Raw genomic sequence first — 27,119 nt, forward strand, 5'->3', positions numbered from 1 at the left:
TGGACTCTTCTATTACCCCCATCTTCAGCATGGCCTTTAATTCTTCCTGCACCATTTTCTGTTTGTGCTCAGGCAACCGGTAGGGCCGTGAACGCACCGTAACTCCTGGGTGAGTCTCAATGTGATGCTCTATGAGGTTGGTGCGACCCGGAAGGGGGCAAAACGCCCTTGCAACTCGGCAACGTCTGTTCTCTGGGCCAGTGTGAGATGGTTGTCAAAAGGGAGCGAGGCAGCACTGGTCGATTTTGAAACCTCAGGCCCGAACTCATCTCTCTCACCCACTGTTGTCACCAGAGCAACAGGCTCTGCCTCTCTCTATGCTTTTAGGAGGTTAAGGTGATAGATCTGCGTTGCCCCTCCCCTGTCCAACCGCACAACTTCATAGTCCATGTCGCCCACACGCCGTGTGACCACAAAGGGTCCTTGCCACCTGGCGAGTAATTTGGAGCTGGACGAAGGGAGTAATACAAGCACTTTATCTCCCGGCGTGAATTGTCTTAATCTAGCCCCTCTGTTGTACAGACGTTGTTGACGCTCCTGAGCCTGGAGCAAATTCTCCCGTGACAACTGCCCTAACGTGTGGAGTTTTGCTCTCTGGTCCAGGACATGCTGAACTTCGTTTTTACTGGGGCTTGGACCCACCCCCCAGTTTTCTCTAACTAGGTCCAGGACCCCCGTCGGTTTCTGCCAAACAGCAGCTCAAAGGGAGAAAATCCCGTGGAGGCCTGGGGCACCTCTCCGCACTGCGAACAACAGAGGATCTAGCCACCTATCCCAATTGCGCTCATCCTTGTGCACAAATTTACGGATCATGGACTTCAAAGTTTTGTTCAGGCGCTCAACGAGCCCGTCCGCCTGAGGGTGGTATACACTGGTTCGAATCGACTTGATGCCCAATAATCCGTAAAGTTCTCTCAGTGTGTGTGACATGAATGAGGTGCCCTGGTCAGTCAGGATCTCTTTCAGGATCCCAACTCGGGAGATGACCTGAAACAGTGCCTGCGCCACACTCTTTGCCGAGAATGTGCGCAATGGCACTGCTTCGGGATATCGAGTTGCATAGTCCACTAACACTAGCACAAAGCGATATCCACGTGCGCTCCAGTAAAATGGCCCAATGAGGTCCATACCTAGGCGTTCAAATGGGACCTCCATCAATGGTAATGGGCGCAAAGGTGCTCTCGGGAGGGCTGGTTGGTTAACCATCTGACATTCGGGACAAGACGCACACCAACGCGAACGCCTCCCCAAATCCCAGGCCAATAGAATCGCCATTATCCGGTCTAGTGTTTTATTACACCCCATATGCCCGGCCATCGGGTTGTAATGAGCCGCCTGGAAAACTGTTTCCCGACAGCTTTTTGGTACCAACAATTGCGTTAATTCTTCCCTGTCTGAGTGTTACGACTCACTCTGTACAGTCTGTCCCTGATCACTGAAAAGTGTGGATATGACTGGGCTGCGTCAGGCGCACCACATGACCATCAATTCTTGTCACTTGGTCGAAGGCAAAGCGCGAGAGTATCGTCACGAGACTACTCCAGTGGAAAATCTTCCGTGGAGGGTAACACAGGAGCCTGTGGCGTCTCCTGTGGAGGCGCCGCCGGTTCCTCCTCCCCATCTGCAGCATCAGACAACCTCGCGTCACCACTAAGCACAGCACACACATCCCATGTCCCTGATGGTCGTGAACGCACCCCACACAGTGCCTCACTAGCCTATCAAACCCAAGCCAATCTGTACCCAAAATCAGGGGTGTGTCAGCGGCAACTAACCGCTGCCTTAACACTAAATTTTCTCCCATGATGTCTAATTTCCACCGGCAGTACAGGGTATCTGTGAATATCCCCATGTACACACTTAATATCCACCCAGCAAGCCTCCACTAAAGCCCTGGGTCAAACCAGGTTCTGGTGAATAATGGACTGCGTACAGCCCGAATCCACCATTGCACGGTGTATACCCCCTTGGATTCTTACCGGAACACAGTATGTCGCCCCTGGGCCGGGGGAGGGTGTTGGAGAGCCGGCAACTCAAATCACTTGTCCGACCTCCATGAGTGGGCAGTCACGTCGGCAGTGTACGGGCTGCCCACACCTCCAGCACTCCTGCCCCAGCGTTCGAGGAGCCCCCTGCAGGTCATGAGCCGCAACTGTAGCAGCTGGACCCTAGGAGAGAGAGAGAGGGCTGGGACGTGCAGGTGGCCCTTGCAGCGGCCCCATGCCCCTTCTCCGCAGTGCTGGTGTTGGCCGGGCAGCCTCCAGGGAGCGGTCCTGTGGTGTCTGGCTTTGGGGGTGTACAGCCAGGTAATCCTCTGCCAGTGTGACCGCCGCCATCAGATCCACGGGGTGGTGGCACTTCACCCACTCGGCCACCCCGACAGGGAGCCCCTCCGCGAATTGCTCCTTAATAATCACGTCTATCAGACGCCCCTCCTCCGAGGATTCCCCTGGCTGCAGCGATCTCGTCGCTGCATCTCTCAGTTGATGCGCATAGAAGAATGGGCGATCAGCGGGCCCCAGCCTCATGCTCTGGAACCGGCGGCGGTAATCTCCAGCGAAGATTACCGGCGGCCGGTAGTCCGAGCGCCGCTGTCTGCGCTTCCCCGGAGAGCAGTGGCAGCAGCCGCACAGACCACTCTGCCGTCACCTCCAACATTTCCAGGAATGACTGGGGGTCATCCGCCGCTGACATTCAGCTGTGCCAATTATCTCTCCTTGAAGCTGCTCACCTGAGCAATTCCACCACCTCTCCCTCTGCAGCTTGCAGCTACCCATACCCACCGCCACAACTGTATTTTTTATTCTTCTGTTTTATCTGTTTCATTCTATTTTAGCTTATTTTTATCTTATTTTATTTCGTTTTACTCGTATTTCTGCCTTTTGATATCGCCTTGAGTTTCTTTTACATCTTGTCTTAATGTCTTTCTGTTTTATGAAAAGAACTTTGAATTGCCTTGTTGTTGAAAGGTGCTATACAGATAAACTTGCCTTATGGTACCAATATTAGTAGAATTACCTGATTCCCACCGTTGTATGGATTCTTGGTGCCAGAACAATGTGCTGCCTAGTGGCTAAATTAATACCCAGAGTGGGCAACAGGGAGAACTGAGGCTCAGCAGTTGTGTGTCTGGCTGTAGAATCAAACACTGTGTGGTGTTGTGCATTTTTATATCCTAAGTAGTGTTGGTTCTTGCCTTGGTGTTTTGGTGCATAACAATAAACATAGTCAGAGAAAAGAAAAAGAAAAAACAAGTTCTGCGAAAGTCAAGAATAATAATAAGAAGATGAGTTAATGTAACACACTAGTCAGATGAGGAGGTTCATCCTCATGCCTCTTGACTGATGTAAGTTTCTCCTTTTATTCTTTGTTCTTATATTTGTGCATGTGCATTTATATTTATGTCACAATGGTTTGTTTGTATCATAATATTCTAGTGCCGCTGCTTAGGATCACTGAGGGTACTGACTGCTTTCAGCTCGGTCATCTGTAGTTAATTGACATGTCTGCCATGTCTGATTGAAGCCACCAGATGTCACTGTTTATTCCTGAGATTAATTCCCTCTAAAACAGTTGGTGATTAATTTGTATTGAAAGGAAGATTTTATGTAGCAGCTGTCATTTTTGGTGTCAATATTCATTTAAATATTTATTATATATTGATTCCACTGTGGTTATATTAGTGTTATTACCATAAACACTGCACTGCAAGTCACTTTTCAATTAGTAAGCTGATTTCCATATTGTCTTTCCTTTTTATGTTTCTTCAGATCCACACACTCCTGTCCTCATCGCCAACTGCACCACCCAAGCCGTTAGTGAAGAAGCCAGGACAGTTATCAGAGTGTTCAGTGTTGTTCCCTGGCTGACACACCAGTGACGAGTCAAATATCCACCAGCTTGCGACAGAACTTTGATCCTTCGCCTACACAGACGGGAACCATGAAGCAAACTGATGGACAGTCCTGCGAAGAAAAAGACAGAACTGGAGAGAGAGAAGGAAAAGAGAGAAAGAAAGAGGTAGACACACAGCTTGGAAACAACAAGTTAGAGATACAACAACAACATTCTTGGCTGGACTTGCTCACTGTTATTTTATTCTTTCTGTATATTAAGGTCAATCGAAACTGATCAAAATGTAACAAGAAAAACAAATCTTTCTTCTTTGCCCAAAAGTTAAAGCTTACAAAGACCTTACACTAAAAGTCTGATTTCAGCCAGTAAACGTGTGCCTCTGCAGCTGTGATGGTGAGGATCTCATTTTACTCACCAATCTCACGATGTTTAGTCTGTGAAACAGTGAACAAAACCTGCCTCGCAATCAACCTTCCTCACAGAAACTATATCTGATGGGATGCCATGGAAGCGGAACAACGTGGAAGAAGCAGCTAACACTACCAGAAGAACTTCATTAGTGACGTATCATAATATGATGTTGTTTCAGAGAACAAAACACTATTAAATCCTTGCTTTCTTTTGAGAACATTGGCACTGAATATCCGCTATGAAAAGTTCTAGTAGAAAACTGATGTTATCTGCCTTCAAAATAATAGATTAGATTCAATTTTATTGTCATTACACATGTACAAGGTAACGAAATGCAGTTTAGGTCTAACCAGAAGTGCAATAAGCAAGTGCAGGATATAAAGTGTGTGCATAAATGCAGGCTTGAGCAGAATTATGAAAATATTTTACAAGTGGTACTATGGACATTATATACAGATGGCATTACTATAAACAGATGTATACTGATGGATATGTACAATTATGAACAGTAGTGCAATGAATATGAAGTAGTGCAAATTATGGAAATAGTTAACAGTGCAGTAGATGAGTTATTGCAGTATTCAGTACATAGTACTGGAGTGCAAATGATGCAGTATATGTATAAATAAATAGTCCGGTAGTGCAAATGAACATGTGGTACATGTAGCAAAAACAATATTGCAGCATTTAAGTTAAGGTATATGAGGGGACAGTGGAATCAGTGGGGGGCAGAGTTCAGTAGGAAGACAGCCCTGGGAAAAAAGCTGTTTCTCAGTCTGCTGGTCCTGGTCTGGAGGCACCTGCTGGAAGGCAGGGGAGAAACCAGTCTCTGGGCGGGGTGAGCGGAGTCCTTAAGAATGCTGTGGGCTCGACACAGACAGCGTTTCCTCTGGATGTCCTCAGTGGCTGGAAGTGGAGTCCCTGTGATGCGCCGGGCAGTTTTCACCACCCGCTCCAGTGCCTCGCGATCTGCAGCAGAGCAGTTCCCATTCCAGACTGTGATACAGTTGGTTTGGATGCTGTCTACTGTGCAGCGATAGAAGTTCACCAGGATAGCTGAGGACAGTTGGTTCTTCTTCAGTGTCGTCAGGAAGAAGAGGCACTGGTCAGCCTTCTTGACCAGGCAGGAGGTGTTGGTGGTCCAGGACAGGTTCTCCGAAATATGGGTCCCCAAGAACTTGAAGCTGGAGACACGCTCAACATCCATCCCGTTAATGTGGATGGGGTCATGTGTGCCTCCTCTCTCCTTCCTGAAGTCCACGATGAGCTCCTTTGTCTTGGAAGTGTTAAAGAGCAAGTTATTGTCTGAGCACCATGTGGCCAGGTGCTGGACCTCCTCCCTGTAGGCAGTCTCATCGTTGTTGCTGATGAGACCAATCACCGTAGTATCGTCTGCAAACTTGATGATGGCGTTAGATTCATGCACAGGCCTGCAGTCGAGAGTGAAGAGGGAGCAGAGGAAGGGGCTCAGCACACAGCCCTGTGGTATGCCAGTGTTGAGTGCAATGGTGGTGGAGCAGTTGTGGCCTGACCTAACAAGTTGAGGTCTGTTTGTCAGGAAGTCCATAATCCAATTGCAATTTGAGGTGTTAATGTCCAGGTTTCCAAGTTTGGTGATTAACTTGGAAGGGATGACAGTGTTGAATGCAGAGCTGAAGTCAACAATCAGCATTCGTGCATAAGTGTTCTTATTGTCCAAGTGTGTGAGTACAGAGTGCAGTGCCATGGAGACTGCATCCTCTGTGCTCCTATTGCTGCGGTAGGGAGACTGGTGTGGGTCCAGTGTGGATGGGAGGAAGTCCTTTAGGTGTGCCAGGACACTGAGGGACAGGTTGCAAATATCCGTAAAGACCCCAGCGAGCTGCTCTGCACATGCCTTGACTATGTGACCGGGGATGCCGTCTGGTCCAGCAGCCTTGCGCGCGTTGATCCAGCTCAGTGAAGTGTAGACATCTGTGGAGGTGAGTGTGATGGTCGGGCAGTCAGCTGAGGGTGTGAGCTTGGTGGTAGTTTCCCTATTGTCTCTGGAAGCGAGCATAAAAGTCCTTAAGCTTGTTCAGGAAGGAGACATCTGTGGCCACGGGGGTGGGGTGTCTGGGTTTGTAGTTGCTGATGGCCTGGATGCCCTGCCACATGCGTCGAGGGTCGGAGTTGGAAAAGTGCTCCTCTAACTTTAGCTTGCAGCAGTGCTTGGCCTTTTTGATGCCCCCTTTCAGATTTGCCCTGAAAGTGATGTAGTCCTGTGTGTCACCTGATCTGAAGGCAGTGTTGCGTGCCTTCAACAGGAGGCACACCACCTTGTTCATCCATGGCTTCTGATTTGGGTATGTGGTGATCTGCTTCTGAGTTGTAACACTGTCTATGATGAGGTTGATGTAGTCCAGTACAGAGCTGTCTGTGTCCGTATGAGAGCCACAGGTGGCCTGAGAGGCAAACATACTCCAGTCTGTGTGTTGAAACCTGTCCTGGAGTGTGGAGTCTACCCCCGCAGGCCATACTTTGATGGTCCTCACTGATGGCTTCACATTAACCTCTGCCACCAACGAGGCATTTTCGCCCAGAGAACTGCCGCTCACTGGATATTTTTCAGGGTTCCTCTCTTTTACTGCTTTACTCCTAACTGTTCCCTTGACCTCTGATTTGCTTAATGGGAAATTAATATAATCCACCAGAGTTATCTAAAAACATTCACCCTCTCCAATGCTCTTCATTACATCTGCAGACTCATGTCATCGCCTGGTGAAAACTACTGTTTTGGTTTTCTCAACTGAACATTTAAATCCCAAGTCGTACGCCCACTGTTCAACCTTATTGATTGCAGCCTGAATCCATCCATTATTGTGCAAGATATTCCCTCCCCTTATCAATAGTGCCCCATCATCTGTAGAGAGATGTGCAGTCCCTGCAGACTTGAATTTGAGACATTAGGTCACATAACATGATAGTTATTGAAAAGATATCCTAATTTTATTTAATATGGTAAGTATTAATCTGTTGAGTTGTACTACACTATTGCTGCAGCTAGCGTTGCATTCGGGGGAAAAGAGTGGACGATAGAGATGTACCATCTTTAGCTGTTCTTGGCATATATATTTTTCTAGCTGCTGACACATCAGTCTCACGGTCAGACAACCTTCAGTAAGAGTCAACCGTAAATCCACCGGGACAAACAGCGCAAATGCGTCTTCTGCAGCTCACACTCTAGTGCCCCCTTGTGGCATACACATATGCATAATACAGAACAGTACAGCATTACATCAATATACAACTGAGGTAGCCGGATGGCTACAGTGTTTATTGAGGGTGATGTGGTTGACAGGCAGGTACAGGCAGACCGGTAAGCAGACAGGTAAACAAGCAAAAGTCAGATCGGTTACCGGCTGGTAGTGGTGGAAGCAGGGAAGTGAGTCCAAGGTGGTAAAACAGTTCAAATAGGGAGCAGGCAAGTTACAAAATTCAGGATACAGCCAAGGTCCAAGGGAGACAAATAATCCAAAAAAAAAAAGGTATCACGGTAAAACTGCCAGGGAATTGGGCACTGGAACCAGGTGCAACAAAAAGTTCACCAAAGGTCAGGAACACTCACAAGACAGGAACAAAAACCTAAGGCAGGAACAAAAATCACTCAGCAGGAACAACACCATGTGTAACAACAATGACCCAACACTGAACAAAGACAGAGACACGGACTAAATACCCTCGGGGAGGTGAAACAACGAGACACAGGTGCAAACAATCAAGGATGGACCAACAATCAAAACTGGAGGGAAAACAAAGACAGGAAGTAAAAACCACAAGATACACCAGGTAAGGAACACACTACAAAATTAAACAGGAAGTGACAACACCTAAACTACCACAGAAGCACAATGCAAATTCCACACAGAATTTTAAAATACTTTAATATAAATAATTGAAATATGTCTATAAAATAGAGGAAGTGCTAATCTCCAACATTAAAAGTTTTGGCATATGTGAGCAGACATTTGGAGTGACTGGGTCTTATCAATAACAATGTATTGACAAAAACCCCTCTTATTCTTAAATATTTATCTAAAATATCCAAATGACAGTGATGCATTAGGAAACTGTAAAGGGCATTTTTCTAAATGACTAAATGATTAATTGATTAATACCATATCTGATGATTAAATACCGAATTTAGTTTGAAGGTCTTCTAAAGACGTTAAACGCTTTTATTTTGAAGGCAGATGTCCAAACGGAAGTAGTTGTAGTTTCCGGTGCTTATTGTGGCCCAATATTTAAGACACGCACAGTATAATACAAGTTCATTTGAATACGTTATAAAAGACAAATACAGCTGTGTTTGTAGTAAAATCTACAGGCTGTTACATTAAAACAATCTGTTGTTTTTGGCAAAAAAAGAGGCGGAATACAAATGTCCAACCCAGATATGAAAGTCTTTCCAAACACTGAATAAACTGTGTTTGCATTTTTAAAAACACGTTAATATTATTTTTACAAAAACAGAAATTACAGTCCAAATTAAAACAGTTGCAAGGATACATCTCATTAAGAATCTGGTTCTTTTAATATCGTGTTGAGATTAATAATAATTGTCCTATAATCAGTTTATTTAAATAACATATTTGTTCTGTTCAAGGTTCAGCCAGAAGGAACCAAACATTAAAAACTCCGTTAAAGCAGTTAAAAAGTTCCACACATTGTGGTGTTTTCAGTGTTTCCCTGGCACTAGTCATCACGAGCCTTCACGAGTGAAAGTGTGAAGGTGCTGAACCCGTTTTAAAGTGTTCAACACTGGAGCGACTTCCTGAAGACGCTGAGACAGACAGACACCTGTATGACGCGCCGTGTGAATGATCCAGTTCCGCGTTTCAAGTGATCAATAAATCATTTCGAAGCAACAAAACAAAAACGGAATCCAGCACCTGACGCTGACACGTGCAAAGGTGAACGTGGATGCTGTGAGATTTGAGGTCGAGCCAAACTCACCCCCTCTCTCCTCCGGCCGTGCACGTGAACAGGTGAATAAATAGACAAAGGTTATTTCCGGTCCAACCCACGTGACTTCACACCATACGTAATAGAGATGAGCAATAAACAGACATGAATATATACACGGCTCCTACAGTGTTATTAAGACATGAAGCTGATCCCTAAGAATCTGTTCCAGCAGCAGTGAAGAACAGATCTGTGCCGCACAGCAGCATCAGACCTCTGAGCTGCTCTCAGTGAAGCTGCCCAGAGTAACAAACAGGCTGCTCACTGACACACACACAGCAGACACACTTTAGTTTGGAGACACTAGAGGGCGCCACGTTGTTGAGAAGAGAGACTGAAACAATGAACTCACTCAGAGAAACTCCAACATCACAGTCAGTGATTTAGGAAGAAATTCATTTCTAAACTGTATGTTAGAAATATTTAGATTTGAATGACCTGATAAACAGGAACCAGTACGGGCATCAGTGTGTCTCGGAGGCTCCCTGCAACATACTGACTTAATACCACTGCTGGCTCATTTCTTAAACACAAGAACAATGAATTACTGAGCAGGAAATAGTGACTATCAGCCACAGTTCAGATACAAACCTGAGCAGCAGCTGATCAAAGCAAACGAAGCAACATTTCCTCACAGCCTCTGACAGGCTGCAGACTCAGTGATGTCAAGTTTAACCAAAGGATGTTTTACAGCTGGCTGGAGGACGCGAAGGCTGAGTAGTGTTCAGTATTTCAGCAGAAAACAGCAAACATTTAGTAAACATCAGTGTAATAGAAAAAACTCTGTGAGCCCCAAAATGATGATGCGATCCCCAGAGGCTCCCGGCTGAGAAGCTCTGAAGAGTTTGAATCTGAGTTATTGTCACGTGTTAAACTGCAGGTTGCACATGTCTTTGCTGACTATTCCAATGAAGAAACAAACAGTCAAAGATCCCGTACAGACGGGTTTTAAGACATAAAAATATTCATAAAAAATAACTTGTCTCGTGTGGTTTTTCTATAAAAAGGTCAATGAGTTTGTTAAAAACTCCGTCTCCCTCAGTGAAAAACCCAGAATCTGTGAATATGCTAATATTTATTTATTAAAAAGCTGAACTCCTGGAGCAGCTGCGTCCTACTTCCCTCAGAAGTCCACTCTCAGTGTTTGTGAGCTGCAGGCTTCAGGTCTCCACATCACACCTGTGGACGTTTCATACTGGATCACGATCGGCTTCCAAACTAGTTGTAATGTTCAACGTTTCACACGTTAAACTGAGATTTCAGGTGAGCACAGAGAAACTTTCCTCCTTCAGCAGATGAATCATTCTGCACAGTGAAGCTCAAACATCCAACTGAAGGAGCAAAAAGCAAAACCCATCTCTGACTGGAGGGGGACTTTAAGTTACCTCATTAGTTGGTTATATTGAACTGTTTCTACACTAAAATTAAAAGCTAGGGATGTCTGACCTGGCCTGAATATTAGATAATATATATATTCAAAGCCTAAACATCTCTTGACAACTCCTCTGACGACAGAGTGATCGTCCCAAACGTCGTTCAACTTCTCAGAGGCTCAAAGAGTTAAGACAGAACTTTAATATCCTGACGATCGATGTTTTAGATTCATCGAACGGTCGAGCAGCCGAGGAACATGTTTCAGCATCAGAAGTATGTTTGTATGCAGTTTGTTTCTTTTCCAAACGTTTGAACACAGAAACATCTGAAACATTCAGTTGGACATTTTTCATGTTTTATTCAAACGCTTGGATAGAAAGGATTAAGCACTGGCTGAAGTTACATGATACAAGAGCATCAGCAGTTACACATTAATATACTTTCAGGTGCACATTTCCAACATCAGTCAACAGCAGCACACAGTTCAGTGTAACTGGACCTGACAGACTGGCTTAGCACCTTATTTATATTAAAGAAATCCACTGAATTAAGCTTCAAAAATCACTTCTGGAAAAAAACGTGCAGAAAGTAGAGCACATATTAAATTCCACTGTCATTTTATTTAGGGCACTGCGGTGGTCTTTCCCTGCAGATGGTTATTGTATGGCTCATTGTGGTGACAAATAAAAACATTAACATTCAACAGAGAAAATACTGACAGCTGCTGATTCTGAGGACAGACAAGATGGACATCTACAGTCTCTGAAACATGACGCATCATTAACAACATGTTGAATAAAACACCACACAGTAAATGTACATGTTTAGCCAGTTTATAATTTCTTTTCTTCTCAGTTGTGTAGTTTTGAGCGAGCCAGCTAAGCTTGTTGCAGCTTTAAATATCCTTCATGTGGATCATTGATCCTGCTGTCATATTATTTCCACACAGGTTTCAGATTTAACTACAGAAAATATGACAACTCATCTGTCAATTCTTGATTCTCATATTCTCAGCATTAATAAGCCCCAATATGTTCCAACACAAACTCAAACTGCTTTTCACAAAACAGACACACATACTTCAGCTTCAGCAGCCAACTTCACAGCTCACGTTAAGTTACTGGATCAGTCAGCAGCGTGTCGTTGCTGGGGGAATGTTCTTGTGATGAACCAGGATCTGCAGGTCACACTCGCAGACGGAGTGAAAAGTCTGCTGCAAGTCAAGTTTTCATCCAAATGTGGCGCAAATTTGAACAAAAAAAAACGTGCAGAAAGTAGAGCACATATTAATGCATGGCTCATTGTAGTGACATAAAAAAACTCATTCTCAGCATTAATAAGCCCCCCCCCCCCAATATGTTCCAACACAAACTCAAGCTGCTTCTCACAAAACAGACACACACATACTTCAGCAGCCAACTTCACAGCTCAGCTGTCAGTAGCATATCATTGCTGGGGGGAATGTTGTTTTGTGATGAACCTGGATCTGCAGGAAGGAAAGTTACATTAAAGAAAACCTGCCTTGATCCTACCCTGGGTGTAAATACCAACAGAATGCTTAATGCCTGAGAAGATAAAACTACTGTCGAGACTCTAAACATGAGACACATGTAAAGAACTTTTTGTGTTGTCTGCTCATCATGAATATGTTGATACAATACTTTATTTAAACTCACCTTTCTGAGAATTGAGTTTGAAGTAACCCTTTTTGTAAAGCACATATAGACCACCACCAACAACACCAACAACTAAAAGAACTCCAAAAGCAATCCATCCAGTGGGAGACTCAGTGGGACCTGAAACAGATCACAAAGCGTTAACGTAACACTCAGAATGTAGCTGCATATCATAAACAGCAGATTGGACATCACAGCCGACACGAAGAACAACTGAAGGTGTGCATGCTCCTGAAATCTAAAATGTAAAACTATTAGCAGATTCAGACACCACTGGGATGAACCTCAGCAGGAACTCTGAACTCTGGATTACGACTCGTCGGCACGTCTGTATTTTATCACAGCTGCTGTTACAGCGAGTATTGATGAGCTTTGTTAAAAGAAAATATTACCCGTCCAGCTAAACGTGCAGCTCAGCTAGGTTTATGTTTCACTGAGCAGTGAAAGAACAACTGAGGTACTTTACTGAGTATTTCCATGTTCTGTTACTTTATACTTCTACTTCACTACATTTCAGAGGGAAATATTGAACTTTTCACTGCACTACATTTATCAGACAGATATAGTTACTAGTTACAAAACATGTGATGAATTATAAAATACTTTTGCTACTTTAAGTACATTTAACTGATACTTCTATACTTTTACTCAAGTGGACTTCTGAATGCAGGACTTTGACTTGTAACAGTATTTTTACGTTGTGGTTTTGCTGCTTTTACTGAAGTACAGAATCTGAGTGCTTCTTCCACCACTGACTACTGCCCAGCGCTGTGAAGAGTTGTGTGTCACAGTTGATTATATTATGAGATGAAATGTGTATCACTGTACTGAGCTCTGTGGAGTCAGAATGTGTTGTTTACTTTGTTTTACTCAATTTATGGGGAAATGCACATAAAACCCACCCAGTTTACATACAAGAGACCCATAAAAAGTGTCGCCAGGTTGGAACAAAATTTAATAGAAAAATTAAACAATGTTAAAGTGCTTGTGAAATATCAACTTGGCAGTCAGATAATGCTGGGGGGGGGGGCATCTGGCAAGTCCGAGGGCATCTGGTATAGTAGTGGGACAGAGGCCGAGTGGACCGGTACTGTACAGATAAGAGCTCTGCAAAGACTGCGTTGCCTAGCAACGTAGCAGAGTGTGTGCGTGTGTGTGTGTGTGCGTAGCGTGTAAAAACTGAGCAGTCTCTCCTTTGCTTTAATATGTGTTTGTGGCTGCAGCTGCTGTAGAGTTTATATTGTTTATGCATCTGTGTTGTCTGCTTTGGTAATGTTTTATTATGCTGTTGGTTCTATAATTAGTGAAGTAATGTAACAGTCATGTACATCCTCATATAGAAGTACAGTGTAAACGTTAATCACACACCTACAGACCTAATAAATGCTGCTAAATGTCTCCACTTTTAAGAAGTGATGTGCAGTTTCAGCCTTATGACGCCTTGAACACAGAAGAATGATCTCCATCTGAGCCGCAGTGAGGAATACAGATTTAAACTGTTTCTGAATGATATCAGGCCTGTGGAGCCAAACTCACAGCACATGTGACAGGTAGAGAGTGACGTCAGCAAAATCAGGACTCACCTGGGATGTCTTTTAAGATACGACCTAAAAGGCAAAACAAAGCATATGTTAGAGTGCTTGTGAAATATCAACTTGGCAGACAGGTAATACTGTGGGGGGGGGTAATGTGACTGCATGACTGATGAGAAGTGGGAACAGGTGTGTGAATGGGTGGGGCAGTCAGGTGATGAAGACCGGAGGGAAAGTCCGAGGGCATCTGGTGGACAGCTTGAGGAGGGCAGGTCTGGCGAGAAGTGAGCAGTGGTTCTCAAACTTTTTCTGTCATGCCCCCCTTCAGTAGCTGAAAAAAGTTCCCTCCCCCCACCACACGTGAACTGATTGGATTCTTATCAATCATTTACAATATTCGGGGAGCAACAGATAAAAAGGAGCCCAGTTGAATGAGCCCAGTTGAATTCATCCATCCATCCATTTTCTACCGCTTGGTCCCCGTTAGGGGGTCGCGGGTGACTGGAGCCTATCCCAGTGACTTTGGGCCTTAGGCAGGGTACACCCTGGACAGTGGCCAACCTCGTCGCAGGGCTAACACAGACACAGACAAGGACAGACAACCATTCACTCTCACATTCATTCAATACGGGCAATTTAGAGTTATCAATTAACCTACACATGCATGTCTTTTGGACGGTGGGAGGAAGCCGGAGAACCCGGAGAGAACCCACGGTAACACGGGGAGGACATGCAGACTCCACCCAGAGAGATTGTGTGATGTTGGTCTGGTCCGGGAATCGATCCCACGAACCCACGATCTCCTTATTGGGAGGCAGGAGCTTTAGCCGCTCTGCCACCGTGCACCCCCCAGTTGAATTCGATTGAAATAAAAGAAATGACTCAGGTCAGCACTATAGCATCAGAAAACGTCTGTTTCTTTATTTCCCTAATAAATCCTGTTCATTCAACTTAGTTCCACTCCATATTTCCCCCCTGGTCATCTGCGCCCCCCTGCAGGGGCTCTGTGCCCCACAGACTGAGAACCACTGGGTTAGAGGCAGGGACAGAGAGCATCCAGACGGCGGGACATGAGAGAGAGTGGCTGAGGAGAGGGACTGAGCAGCAAACCGTGACACCACAGCTGACGTCAGAGAGGGACGAGACGCGATCATCGTTCAAACGGGGATAACAGCAAACACTTTCATACAGTCTCTCCTCATGGTGCTGCACTCCGAGGGTTTAACAAGGGTTTGAAGTAAGCTGAAGCCTTTACAGCCACAAGAGATGAACTCTGAGTGGGCACAGTCAGAGTTCATCTACTACAGACTGCTGAAATGTGCACAGTGACATGATCGCCAATGTGTCGCAAACATGAAGCCTGTTTGTTACAGAGGTAATCGCTCCAGATGTGGCTGCAGCACTGTGGGGACGAGGCCCTGCCAGGGGGGCGTGGGGGTGTTTGCAGTTAGTGACCAGTAAATAAATGCACAACAATGCAGCCAAATGACATCATTATGGGGCGTGGCTATGGTCAGCATTATCGTACCTCAGCATTGTTAAAAAAGGTTGCATCCACCTTAATTAATCCCTGATTTGATGCACCACCCGGCGAGCAAATAAAAAAAAAAAAAAAACACCCACGATGTTGTGTGACCAACAGGTGCATGCTGGGTCTGGCTAACATCCTCAATGCTAACATGCTAACATGCTCATGATGGATCCTCCAGGTGACTTCTGCGTTCACTTCACAACTTCTACCTTCAGAGAGGCCGAGTGGACCGGTCATAGTGGGACAGGGAGGTTATAGTGGGACAGGGGGGCCGAGCGGACCGGTTAAATTACGCTTTGAGACTGAACGAGCAGAGACGTTGAACCTGGAGCAGACTGAGGAGGACTTTGTGGTGCACAAGACTCTCAGAATGATGTTCAGAAAGGCGAGAACAACAGTCTCATTAATTGTTGTAACTCACTGTACAGATGAGAGCTCTGCAAAGACTGCGTTGCCTAGCAACTTAGTGTGTGACAGGTGACGTCAGCAAAATCAGGACTCACCTGATCCGTCCGTTAAGATGGGACCTAAAAAGAAAAACAAAACACATGTTAGAGTGCTTGTGAAATATCAACTTGGCACATACAATTCTTCCTTTTAGCTCACAAAAGCTCACAGTGGGATCTATATTTTATTTTTGGAAAATGTTTAAGAGTATGATCATTTACTACATTTACGACAATTAGAAAATGATAATTAATGTTTGAAACTTGTAGCCAAAACTTGAATAAGAACTGATAATGATAAGATGTACTTTTTTTTTGCAATGGGTGCTAATTACAAGTTTCCATTGTCCAGTAAAAGCCGCAGGTCCAAAGCCGATATGTGCCTCCATGGTGTCACATTATTACCAGGAACTATCATTGTTTCTATTCAGAGTTAAAGTCTGGTCCTGGTTTTTAGTCTGAGCTCAGTTTCTAGTTAAGAAATGAAAGAATAAAATCCTCAGTGACTAAAATCTAACCGACATCTCTGAGTGTCCTCATGTTGTTTGTGATGTGATTCATGTGTGACTTGGCTGCTGTAACTCTGCAGTTTCCCACTGGGATCAATAAAAGTCTCTCTCTCTGATCTATTGATCTAATCACAGCTAATAAACCTTCAGAGAGCCTCGGTGTGTTTTGGTGGCACATGTGACACAATAATTCTTCAAGTTCAGAACCTTTTCTCTTTTCACTTTAAGCGTGTTTACTGTGCTGAGAGAAGTCGAGAGCAGAGGTTTTGCTTGTCAGGTTGTTGCTTCATTAACTGGAGAAGAAAGTCAAGTTCAACCTGTTTCCACTCAAAACTTCTGCTGTCAGGAAACTGCAGGCAGAATCACACATCTGGCTGTAAATCACAGCTGTATATCGCACTGTGCCGCCATTTTGTGTCCTCTGTGCGACAGCCTTATGCTAATATCACACAGCGCCTGTGATTGGTTCAATCAGCCTACATGCTTTAGTGAGCTGCACAGTGTCACATTTAATACAAACCACAAGCCAAATGTTAGTAAATGTGTGAAGTGGTGAACAATAAAGTTCTCTCTCTGATCTATTGATCTAATCACAGCTAATAAACCTTCAGAGAGCCTCGGTGTGTTTTGGTGGCACATGTGACACAATAATTCTTCAAGTTCAGAACCTTTTCTCTTTTCACTTGTGGCACAAAAAAAGTCACTGATTCTAATGACTTCAGTCTCTAAATCGCCCTCGTGAGGCGTTTTCATGCCGATCCTCAGGATCAGGCTGCAGCAGCCATTTAGAAATCTACTACTGGGTTTGTGTGTGAAGTTCACTAAATTCCTGTGTGTGTTTGTGTGACTGATCTCAGAGTTTACTCCAAACTCCAGCTCTTTCTGTTGTTTCCCTCCAGACCCTCTCATTCTTCCTCCTCTCTCTGTAGATTCAGGAAGTGGAGTCTCAGAGTCTCAGTTTAATGTGACTTCATCCCAATTTGCTTTGTGTTCAGCCTGAACACATTTAAACATATTTGAAAACTAATAAACACATAAACAATTACAATTATTTAAATGTTAAACCACCAGTAGGAAGAATCTCACCACTGATAAACACGTAGGTCTCAGCATAAATCTGATGGCTGATGTCCTCCTGTGTGGCTACACAGCGATAGCGGTCGGTCTTGGACACAGTAGTGTTGAGGGTGATGTAGAAGCGGCCTCCTCTTTCTGAGGCCTGTGGTTCTCCAGCAGGAAGGATGTTTCCAGCACTGTCCTGCCACTCTACTTCAGGTTTTGGAGAAGCGCCTTGAACCTTACACTGCAGCAGCGACCAGTCGTTTGTTTCATCAAGTATCGTGACAGACGGCTCTGGAGCTGCACCTGTGAACATTATAGAAACAACAGATTACGTAAGAGAATTCCAGCTTTACAAATGTAACATTGGGATGTTTTTGTTGATCCATTCTCTGCTAAATGTTGATTAGAGCGTGTTTAAGATTGAAGAAAAACAAACCGAAAGAAATAAAAAAGCACAATATGAGCCTTAGTTTCACCTCCCTGCATTGTTAGATAGGACATGATGATATTTCAAACATTTCTAACTTCTACCAAAAGTTTGGTAACTATTTACAACTGCAAACACTATTTCTGACTCATATCATGACAGAAGCACAGACACAGTGAAGACGTTTGGACAAACCTTTAAATTTCTGCCCAGTTTGTTGTGACAAAAATGACCTAGAAATTAGGGCTGCACGATATGGTAAAAAAATAAGTCATTACAATTGCGATGTGATTCACGATTAGTGGGAATGAACATTTTTGCATCACAATTTTCTTTTTCACTGAAAAAACTATTAAAATCATGATGATGTGACATTTGTTGGGGTCTGTACCAAACAAACATGTTTTCTTACATCTGGAGAACAAGATTTGTAGGCCGAGGCATCTCTGCAGCACTACAGTACTTCATTATAATGATGTTTGTCTCACATGTTACCTTTTATCAAAAAATTGCAGCTTCTGTGATTTGGATATTGCACTTGGTCATGTTGTGATTTTGACCATATTGCGTTTGATTGTGCAGCACTACTTGAAATGAAATCACGTGAAATTTGTTGTCTGAGATGTAGACAATATTTTCTATTACATGAAAAGTTCTGTAAGGTCTGTAATTGGGAGCTAATGGGGAGCAGGAGTGTGACAGGGAGCGTGACAGGGAGCAGGTGTGGATGATTAGTAGGTTGTGGAGCCTGGCGTATCCGTGACAACTGAGTAGACAATATTTTCTATTACATGAAAAGTAATTCTGTTATAAAATATAAAACTTAAGGTCTTCAAAAGTATGTATATCCCTTCTGTTATCAGGGCTTAATTATGTCAGTGAGAAATATCTGAACATGCTGCTTGAATGGATTGGTCTATATGGACCAAATCAAACCCTGATGAGACAAAGGGTGAACCTACATTTCCTGTTTCATTTGTCTGTAAAGGGGCACTCCACTGATTTTACATGCAGACCAGTTCACTGGTCATGAGGAGAACCACTCAGCCTGTTAAACAGCTGTATAATGTCTGTAAATACAATGCAGCGTGTTAAAGAGAAAGACAACAGGAAGAGAGAGAAACAGAAGCTCGATGTAAGCCTTAATAACACCCCAACATTTCTGATAGTTGTTACAACAGGACGTATTTTGTTGTTTTCGATATCTGATCCGTTCTCTCCGTCAGTGTGAGTGAACAGGCTTCACATGTGACAGGTGTCTGTGTTCATGTGAGCCAATAGGAGTGTATCAAACTGCAGAGGTGACTGGTATTAAAACCTACAAAAACCTGTAAATACATTAGAACCAAAGGATTTGAAAAGTGTAATACAACTCCAATACAGTGTGTTTCAGAGACAGAACATCACAGTAATAAAACATACTCATATAAAAAGTATGAACGTTAATTACACACCTACAGACCTAATAAATGCTGGTAAATGTCTCCACTTTTAACAAGTGATGTGTAGTTTTGCACACAGAAGAATGATCTCCATCTGTGTGCAGCAGTGAGGAAAACAGATGTATCGTCTATATGACCTTGAAGTTAACTGGTCTACAGAGGGTCTACACGAGAGGAAGTGTGTCTAAGAGGCTCATAATTAGGGCAGGAGCTTCTCAGGGCAGCAATTTATCTTTTGTCTTATTTTCTGTACAAACCAATTCAAATATGGTACAAAAACTATGGTTTATACAAATATGCAGATTAAATGGCCTGGTATAAGCAGGACATGACTGGAGAGCTGGCGAATCTGAAGCATGACCTGCTCTCCAGACTTGGTGTCAGCAGAGTGCGCTGGAGCTCAACTCCAGTAAAAACAAAACAGGACTTTGCTTTTCAGCCTGTCGTGATCAGTGGTCAGCCGATTTGAAACTGTAGATAACTTTAAGTACTGAGGAACATTCCTGAATAATTCACTGTTTCTCTGTGAATGCTGTTTATGTTTTTACTTAAATATATGCAACATGTTCAAGAGTTAAAGTTTGGGATTTTTTCAAGTCTATCCATCTATTCACATGTCAGATATACATTGAAAGACTTATTGGTCGCTGTAATAATTCCATACTTGTCATGAAGATATACGTTCATAGTGCGACTACACTGTAAGAGATGGGGAAATCCACAGCCCTCGCTCCATCCAAAAATGCATTCTGAAGTTCATCTTGAGCTAATATGGGGCTTCTGCAGTCTGACTTAGTCCAACAGAGTATTGTATTAAGCTAGACGTTAAAAAAAATGAATCTGAACATCGTGCTAAAGGATGCTTTTGGGGACAAAATCAGAGATCTATACAAACGTTTCTGCAGTAAAGGGATACAAAAAATGTCGGAAAATGTAAAACATAAGGTCTTCAACAGCATTCACACCCCATGAGAACCCGACCGAGACTGAGACCAATAAAGTATCGACATTTGAAATAATATAATTATAATTATTATTATGTTTTACAATTTGATTTATCCATCACTCTAAAATCCATAAAGAAAAGCATTTTAACAACATAAATATTAAATTTGGCTGTGTGTATGAGTTACATCACAAACATGATGTAGAAATCAGTGACATCACTCACCTGATCTGTCTTTAAAGATAAGATGAAATTTGTTTCTGTTTATTGAACAGAATTTCTTTTCGTCTAAAACAAATTTGAGGCGGGGGGGGGTTAAGACACAGATGAAGCTTTTACAGTCAAAGAGTCAGACCTACTACAGACTGCTGAAATTTCATTGTGCAGAGTGAAATAATCTGCAATGTGTCGCAAACATGAAGCCTGTCTGACAGAGAGGTGATCACTCCAGATGTGGCTGCAGCGCTGTGGGGACGAGGCCCTGCCAGATGTGGATTCTGACCACTTGACAAAAGTCCATCTGGGACTCTTAAAGCAGTCGCATCAGTAAGTGAGCGGCCATCTTTACCTGTTTAATGAAAGCACTCACCAACAACAAGCCGAATGTGGAATATTTGACTTGGCTGAAGACGAGGAAAAGCACAGGTGTAGTCTCCGCTGTCGGTCAACTTGGTATTGTTGATTTTTATGGAGGCGTCGCCGAGCTTCAGTTTATCTGGAAAATGTGAGACTCGACCTTTGAACTGCTCATCTTGACCTGCTCGGCCGTTATTGTAATGAAGGCCTGCATCATACAGGAACACGTCCTTCTGACCATCTTTCTTCCAGTCAAAGAGTTTAAACTCAATGTTCCCCATGCTGCTGAGTGAACAGGGTAAAGTAACATCACTCCCTTGATTCACTCTGATGACCTTTGGCCCTGGAAGATAAAAACATGTATTAATCAGTACATTTACATGCAGAGTCATTAAGTTCAGACAGACATATGGAAGTTTGTTGTTGTTTTTTGGCCTTGTAGCACAGTGTCCTCCAGACTGCATATCTGCACTCGTTTACATTTTACTTTCTTACATATGTTTATAGTTTAAGATCTGGAGATTTTTTTATATTTCTTTTTTCTAATCTTTATTTTTCACACAAAAGTCTTTTGGCACCAACTTGAGAGCAGCCTCACTCATTAATAATGAATAACATTTAACTCTTCCTCTTTTCCAGGTGATGACGAACATCAGAATCAGAAATACTTTATTGATCCCCGAAGGGAAACTCTTTGTTACAGCAGCAGCTCGTCTTTACGTCAGTGCACACAGGAGAAAGTACTAGCAAAAAATATAATACAATACACTAGAAAACAGGTCTGAAAATAAATTAAGCATCAGGTGGGTATAAGTATAAAATAAAATAAGTATGAAGTACCAAGTGGGTTTACCGGTTGATGATGATAATACGGTATCATAATAAAATGTAATAATATAAGTAATAAGTAAGAGCGCATGTACTGTCGAGTTAAGTGTAGCTTATTGAGATTATAATGAGACGGAGGATAATGCACAGCAGTAATAGAAGTATGAATAATATCAATATCAATAAATAGGAAAAACTAAATATTGCACTGGAGTAATACACAGAATATTGCACAATTATTTCAAGTATGGCAGAGATGTAGTGATCAATATCCAGTTTAGTGACTTCGGGTCATACAGACTGACCCTTAGAGGGAGGAGTTAAAGAGTTTGATGGCCACAGGCAGGAATGACTTCCTGTGGCGTTCTGTGGTGCATTGTGGGGGGATGAGTCTTCCGCTGAAGGTGCTCCTTTGTTTGACCAGCACGTCATGGAGCGGGTGGGAGACACTGTCCAAGACGGCGTGTAGTTTGGCCAGCATCCTCCTCTCTGACACCACCAACAGAGAGTCCAGCTCCACCCCCACAATGTCACTGGCCTTACGGATCAGTTTGTTTAGTCTGTTGGCGTCCGCTGCCCTCAACCTGCAACAGCATACAGGATAGCACCGGCCACCACAGACTCATAAAACATCCTCACCGTTGTCCAGCAGATGTTGAAGGACCTCAGCCTCCTCAGAAAATAGAGGCGGCTCTGGCCCTTCCTGTACAGAGCTTGAGTGTTCTTAGCCCAGTCCAGTTTATTGTCCATGTGTACTCCCAGGTACTTGTACTCCACAATGTCCACACTGACCCCTGGATGGAAACCGGCGTCACTGGTACCTTGGCCCTCCGTAGATCTACAACCAGCTCCTTTGACTTTGTCGCATTGAGCTGCAGATGGTTCTGCTCACACCATGAGACAAAGTTCCCCACCACAGCCCTGTACTCAGACTCCTCACCACCGCTGATACATCCCACCACAGCAGAGTCATCAGAAACCTTCTGAAGGTGGCAGGACTCTGTGTGGTAGCTGAAGTCTGTGGTGTAGATGGTGAAGAGGAAGGGAGAGAGGACGGTCCCCTGAGGGGCCCCAGTGTTGCTGACCACGCTGTCCGACACACAGTGCTGCAGGCGCACGTGCTGTGGTCTGCCAGTCAGGTAGTCCACAATCCAGGACACGAGGGGGGCCTCCACCTGCATTGTTGCCAGCTTCTCCCCCAGCAGGGCAGGCCGGATGGTGTTGAAAGCACTGGAGAAGTCAAAAAACATGATCCTCACCGTGCTTACCGGCTTGTCCAGGTGGGTGTAGATGCAGTTAAGCAGGAAGATGATGGCGTCCTCAACTCCCAGCCGGGGCTGGTAGGCGAACTGAAGGGGGTCTAGGAGGGGTCTGACCATGGGCCGCAGCTGTTCCAGCACTAGTCTCTCCAGGGTCTTCATTATGTGGGAGGTCAGTGCCACCGGTCTGTAGTCCTTGGAGCCACTGGGACGCGGCGTCTTCGGCACAGGAACGAGGCAAGATGTCTTCCACAAAACGGGGACCCTTTGGAGACTCAGGATCAGGTTGGAGACATGTTGAAGGACTCCACATAGCTGTGGGGCACAGGCTTTTAGCACCCCGGGGCTAACGCCATCGGGGCCTGCACCCTTGTTTGAGCGGAGCCTCATCAGCTGTCCTCTCACCTGGTCAGCAGTCAGGCACACAGCAGAAGTTACAGGTGGGGGAGGGGGAGAGTCGTCGGTCTGGAGAGGGCCGTTAGCCTGATGGGGAGGGGGGAGCAGAGTACTCAGAGGAGCTTGAGGGCCGACAGCAGCTGAGTTAGAGGGGGATGAGCAGGAGCCGGTGTGTCGAATCTGTTAAAGAACAGATTAAGTTCGTTGGCCCTGTCCACGCTGCCTTCAACTCCTCTGCTGCCAGTCGGTCTGAAGCCAGTGATGGTCTTCATGCCGCTCCAGACCTCCCTCATATTGTTCTGCTGGAGTTTCCTCTCCAGCTTCCTCCTGTACTTCTCCTTGGCTTCCCTGATCTTCACCTCCAGGTCAGTCTGGATTGCTCTCACCTCCTCCCTGTTACCATCAGTAAAGCCCCTCCTCTTGGCATTCAGGATGTTTTTGATGTCCTTTGTTACCCACGGTTTGTTATTTGGATAACAATGGACCATCTTAATTGGGACACTGCAGTCTGCACATAAGTTAATTTAGCCAGTGATGCACTCAGTGAGCCCGTCAATGTCCTCTCCATGAGGCTCACAGAGTGCATCCCAGTTTGTCACCTCAAAACATTCCTGCAGTGTCTCATAGGCGTCCCCTGACCATCTCCTCACTGTCCTTGTGGTCATGGGCTGCCTTTTAACGAGAGGCACATAGCAGGGTTTGAGGTGAACCAGGTTGTGGTCTGACCTACCTGGGGAGCTGTATGCATCCTTAACGTTAGCATACAGCAGGTCCAGTGTCCTCTCCTCTCTAGTAGGACAACTCACATACTGGGTGAAATTAGTGTTGTTGAAACACTGACATGGTTGAAGTCACCCAAGATTAATATGAGTGCACTTGGGTGTTGAGTCTGGAGATGTGCTATGGCGGTGTGAATGGCGTTGCACGCCGATGCCGGGTTAGCAGAGGGGGGGGATGTAAACAGCCACAACAATGGCATGTGAGAATTCACGTGGCAGATAATATGGCCGGAGTCCCACAGCTAACAGTTCAATGTCCGGGCTACAGATACTCTGTTTGATGGTAATGTGACCAGGGTTACACCATCTGTTGTTAACCAGAACAGCAAGCCCACTCTGTGTCTGTCTCTGCGTCCCCCTCGCTTAGAGACACCTTTGCCCTGTTTGGGTCTTGCTACTCTTTACTTTACTTGAGTATTTCCAATTCATGCTACTTTATAATTCACTACATTTCAGAGGTAAATATTTTACTTTTTACTGCACTACTTTTATCAAGAGATATTTACTTTGATCTTACATTAAAAAAAAAACTGTGATCAACTTAAAAAATATATTTTTTTATAGTACTTTATCACTTTTTCTACTTTAAGCACGTTTTAAGTGTAATAATAATACTTTATATACTTTTGATATATACAGTACATCTTGATGTACTTTTACTCAAGTGGACTTTTGAATGCAGGACTTTGACTTGTAACAGTATTTTTACGTTGTGGTTTTGCTGCTTTTACTGAAGTACAGAATCTGAGTGCTTCTTCCACCACTGACTACTGCCCAGCGCTGTGAAGATTAAAATCCTGACGTGCTTCTTGGTGGTGGGTCGGCTCTACAGTTATTGGGGCACAATGGGAGCGGAGCGATACAGTCTGGATTTATGCAGCAAAAGTTCACAAAGATCAACCCAATATTTTTATTCGACCACTCAGTGCCTCCTGTTTATTTCTAACGTGGCAGCTGCACATTCAGAGCTCTGAAACTTTAAACCTGATACAGCAGATTCAAACATTATACTCAGAAGTGCATTTAGGTCTCACACTGTGCCAGAATGAATTTTACTGACTGAATATTATCTGTGATAAATACCAACAGACTGATCAATGTTCTAACCGGTATACTATTAGCTGCATTACCAGCAGTGTAAAACGGAGCTGGCAGCTAATCAGGACCAAGTATACAAACACAGTCCAAAGTGGTCTGTAGCTGCTGAGGCTTCATCTTTCTGTTAGTGTACGGATGATCTGCTGTGTAACATTTGTTATCGCAGATTTTCTGCATCACCGACTGAATGCATGTAGGTTCCCATGACAACGCGACGCAGTTTGCGATAGGCCGACTGTAACTGCACGGCTTCGCTCGGTGGCATTACTAACGTTTGCATATATAACGTATTCCCTCAGCTGAGGCTGCAGCGCAGAGAGAACATCGTCAGGACAAGAGGCAGCGAGAGGGCGACGCTTCTTACAGCCGATTTAAGCCGAAACTCTGAACAAACCTCCTCCGGAGCAGGCCGTGTTTTCAGCATCAGTTACCATGGTGATCTAGCAGGTTAAAGAGAGCCACCTTCGTGACACTGAAGAGTCCGGCTTAAGGCTCAACGTAGCTGCTAACCTCGCTTCATAGTACACCACACTGGTGACAGCCAATAATAATAATAATAATAATAATAATAATAATAATAATGAGCCGAGAATATTGTTTCTCCTGTTTCAGAGGCAGAGCATCACAGTCATGTACATCCTCATATAGAAGTACAGTGTAAACGTTAATCACACACCTACAGACCTAATAAATGCTGCTAAATGTCTCCACTTTTAAGAAGTGATGTGCAGTTTCAGCCTTATGACGCCTTGAACACAGAAGAATGATCTCCATCTGAGCCGCAGTGAGGAATACAGATTTAAACTGTTTCTGAATGATATCAGGCCTGTGGAGCCAAACTCACAGCACGTGTGACAGGTAGAGAGTGACGTCAGCAAAATCAGGACTCACCTGGTCCGTCCTTTAAACCACCTAAAAGGGAAAACAAAACAGATGTTAGAGTGCTTGTGAAATATCATCAACTTGGCAGACAGGTAATACTGTGGAAAAAATCTGAGTGGGCTGAAATTTCATTGTGCAGAGTGAAATAATCTGCAATGTGCCGCAAACATGAAGCCTGTCTGACAGAGAGGTGATCACTCCAGATGTGGCTGCAGCGCTGTGGGGACGAGGCCCTGCCAGATGTGGATTCTGACCACTTGACAAAAGTCCATCTGGGACTCTTAAAGCAGTCGCATCAGTAAGTGAGCGGCCATCTTTACCTGTTTAATGAAAGCACTCACCAACAACAACAAGTCGAATGTGGAATATTTGTCTTGGCTGAAGATGAGGAAATTCACAGGTGTAGTCTCCGCTGTCGGCCACCCTTGTATTGTTGATTTTTATGGAGGCGTCGCCGTGCTTCAGTTTATCTGGAAAATGTGAGACGCGACCTTTGAACTGCTCATCTTGACCTTCTCGGCCGTTATTGTAATGTTTCCCTTCATCATACAGGAACACGTCCTTCTGACCATCTTTCCTCCAGTCAAAGACCATTTTGCTAATGTTCTCCTTGCTGCTGAGCGAACAGGGTAAAGTAACATCACTGTCTTCTTCCACTCTGATGACCTTTGACCCTGGAAGATAAAAACATGTATTAATCAGTGCGTTTACATGCAGAGTCATTAAGTTCAGACAGACATGTGGAAGTTTGTTGTTGTCAACTCATGAGAAGAAACTGTTCTTGGTTTTTGGCCTTGTAGCACATTGTCCTCCAGACTGCATATCTGCACTCGTTTACATTTTACTTTCTTACATATATTTATAGTTTAAGATCTGGAGTTTTTATCTTTTAGATTTCTTTTTTCTAATCTTTATTTTTCACACAAAAGTCTTTTTGCACCAACTTGAGAGCAGCCTCACTCATTAATAATGAATAACATTGAACTCTCTCTCTCTCTTCCAGGTGATGACGAACATCAGCTCTGACTCAGTTAATCAGACTGTCTCTGTCTGTCCACTCAACACTAATAAGCAGGAAGAGGAAGACAGAGAGGAAACACGAGAGAG

General features: G+C 44.2%; 1 protein-coding gene across 11 annotated transcripts in view; it reads right to left on the reverse strand.

Moving 5' to 3' along the window:
• The window catches only part of LOC122870004 (CD276 antigen-like), a 100,765-nt gene that overhangs the window by 71,718 nt on the left and 1,928 nt on the right, over window positions 1-27,119 (reverse strand). For 9 of the 11 annotated variants that reach the window (XR_006376482.1, XR_006376484.1, XM_044183582.1 and 6 more), the window contains exons 2-7: window positions 26,354-26,686; window positions 26,022-26,042; window positions 20,784-21,113; window positions 17,404-17,682; window positions 15,866-15,889; window positions 13,899-13,906 (exon numbers count right to left, since the gene is read on the reverse strand). Coding sequence is in view for 9 of the 11 variants with exons in the window: in XM_044183582.1 (XP_044039517.1) it covers window positions 13,899-13,906; window positions 15,866-15,889; window positions 17,404-17,682; window positions 20,784-21,113; window positions 26,022-26,042; window positions 26,354-26,686 (995 nt within the window). In the remaining 2 variants the exon portion in view is untranslated. The remainder of the gene's footprint in view (window positions 1-13,898; window positions 13,907-15,865; window positions 15,890-17,403; window positions 17,683-20,783; window positions 21,114-26,021; window positions 26,043-26,353; window positions 26,687-27,119) is intronic. The other 2 variants (XM_044183564.1, XM_044183573.1) reach the window with 2 other exon arrangements.

This window comes from Siniperca chuatsi, linkage group LG2 (assembly GCF_020085105.1).
Source record: "Siniperca chuatsi isolate FFG_IHB_CAS linkage group LG2, ASM2008510v1, whole genome shotgun sequence".
In the NCBI taxonomy this organism is placed as follows: Eukaryota; Metazoa; Chordata; class Actinopteri; order Centrarchiformes; family Sinipercidae; genus Siniperca; species Siniperca chuatsi.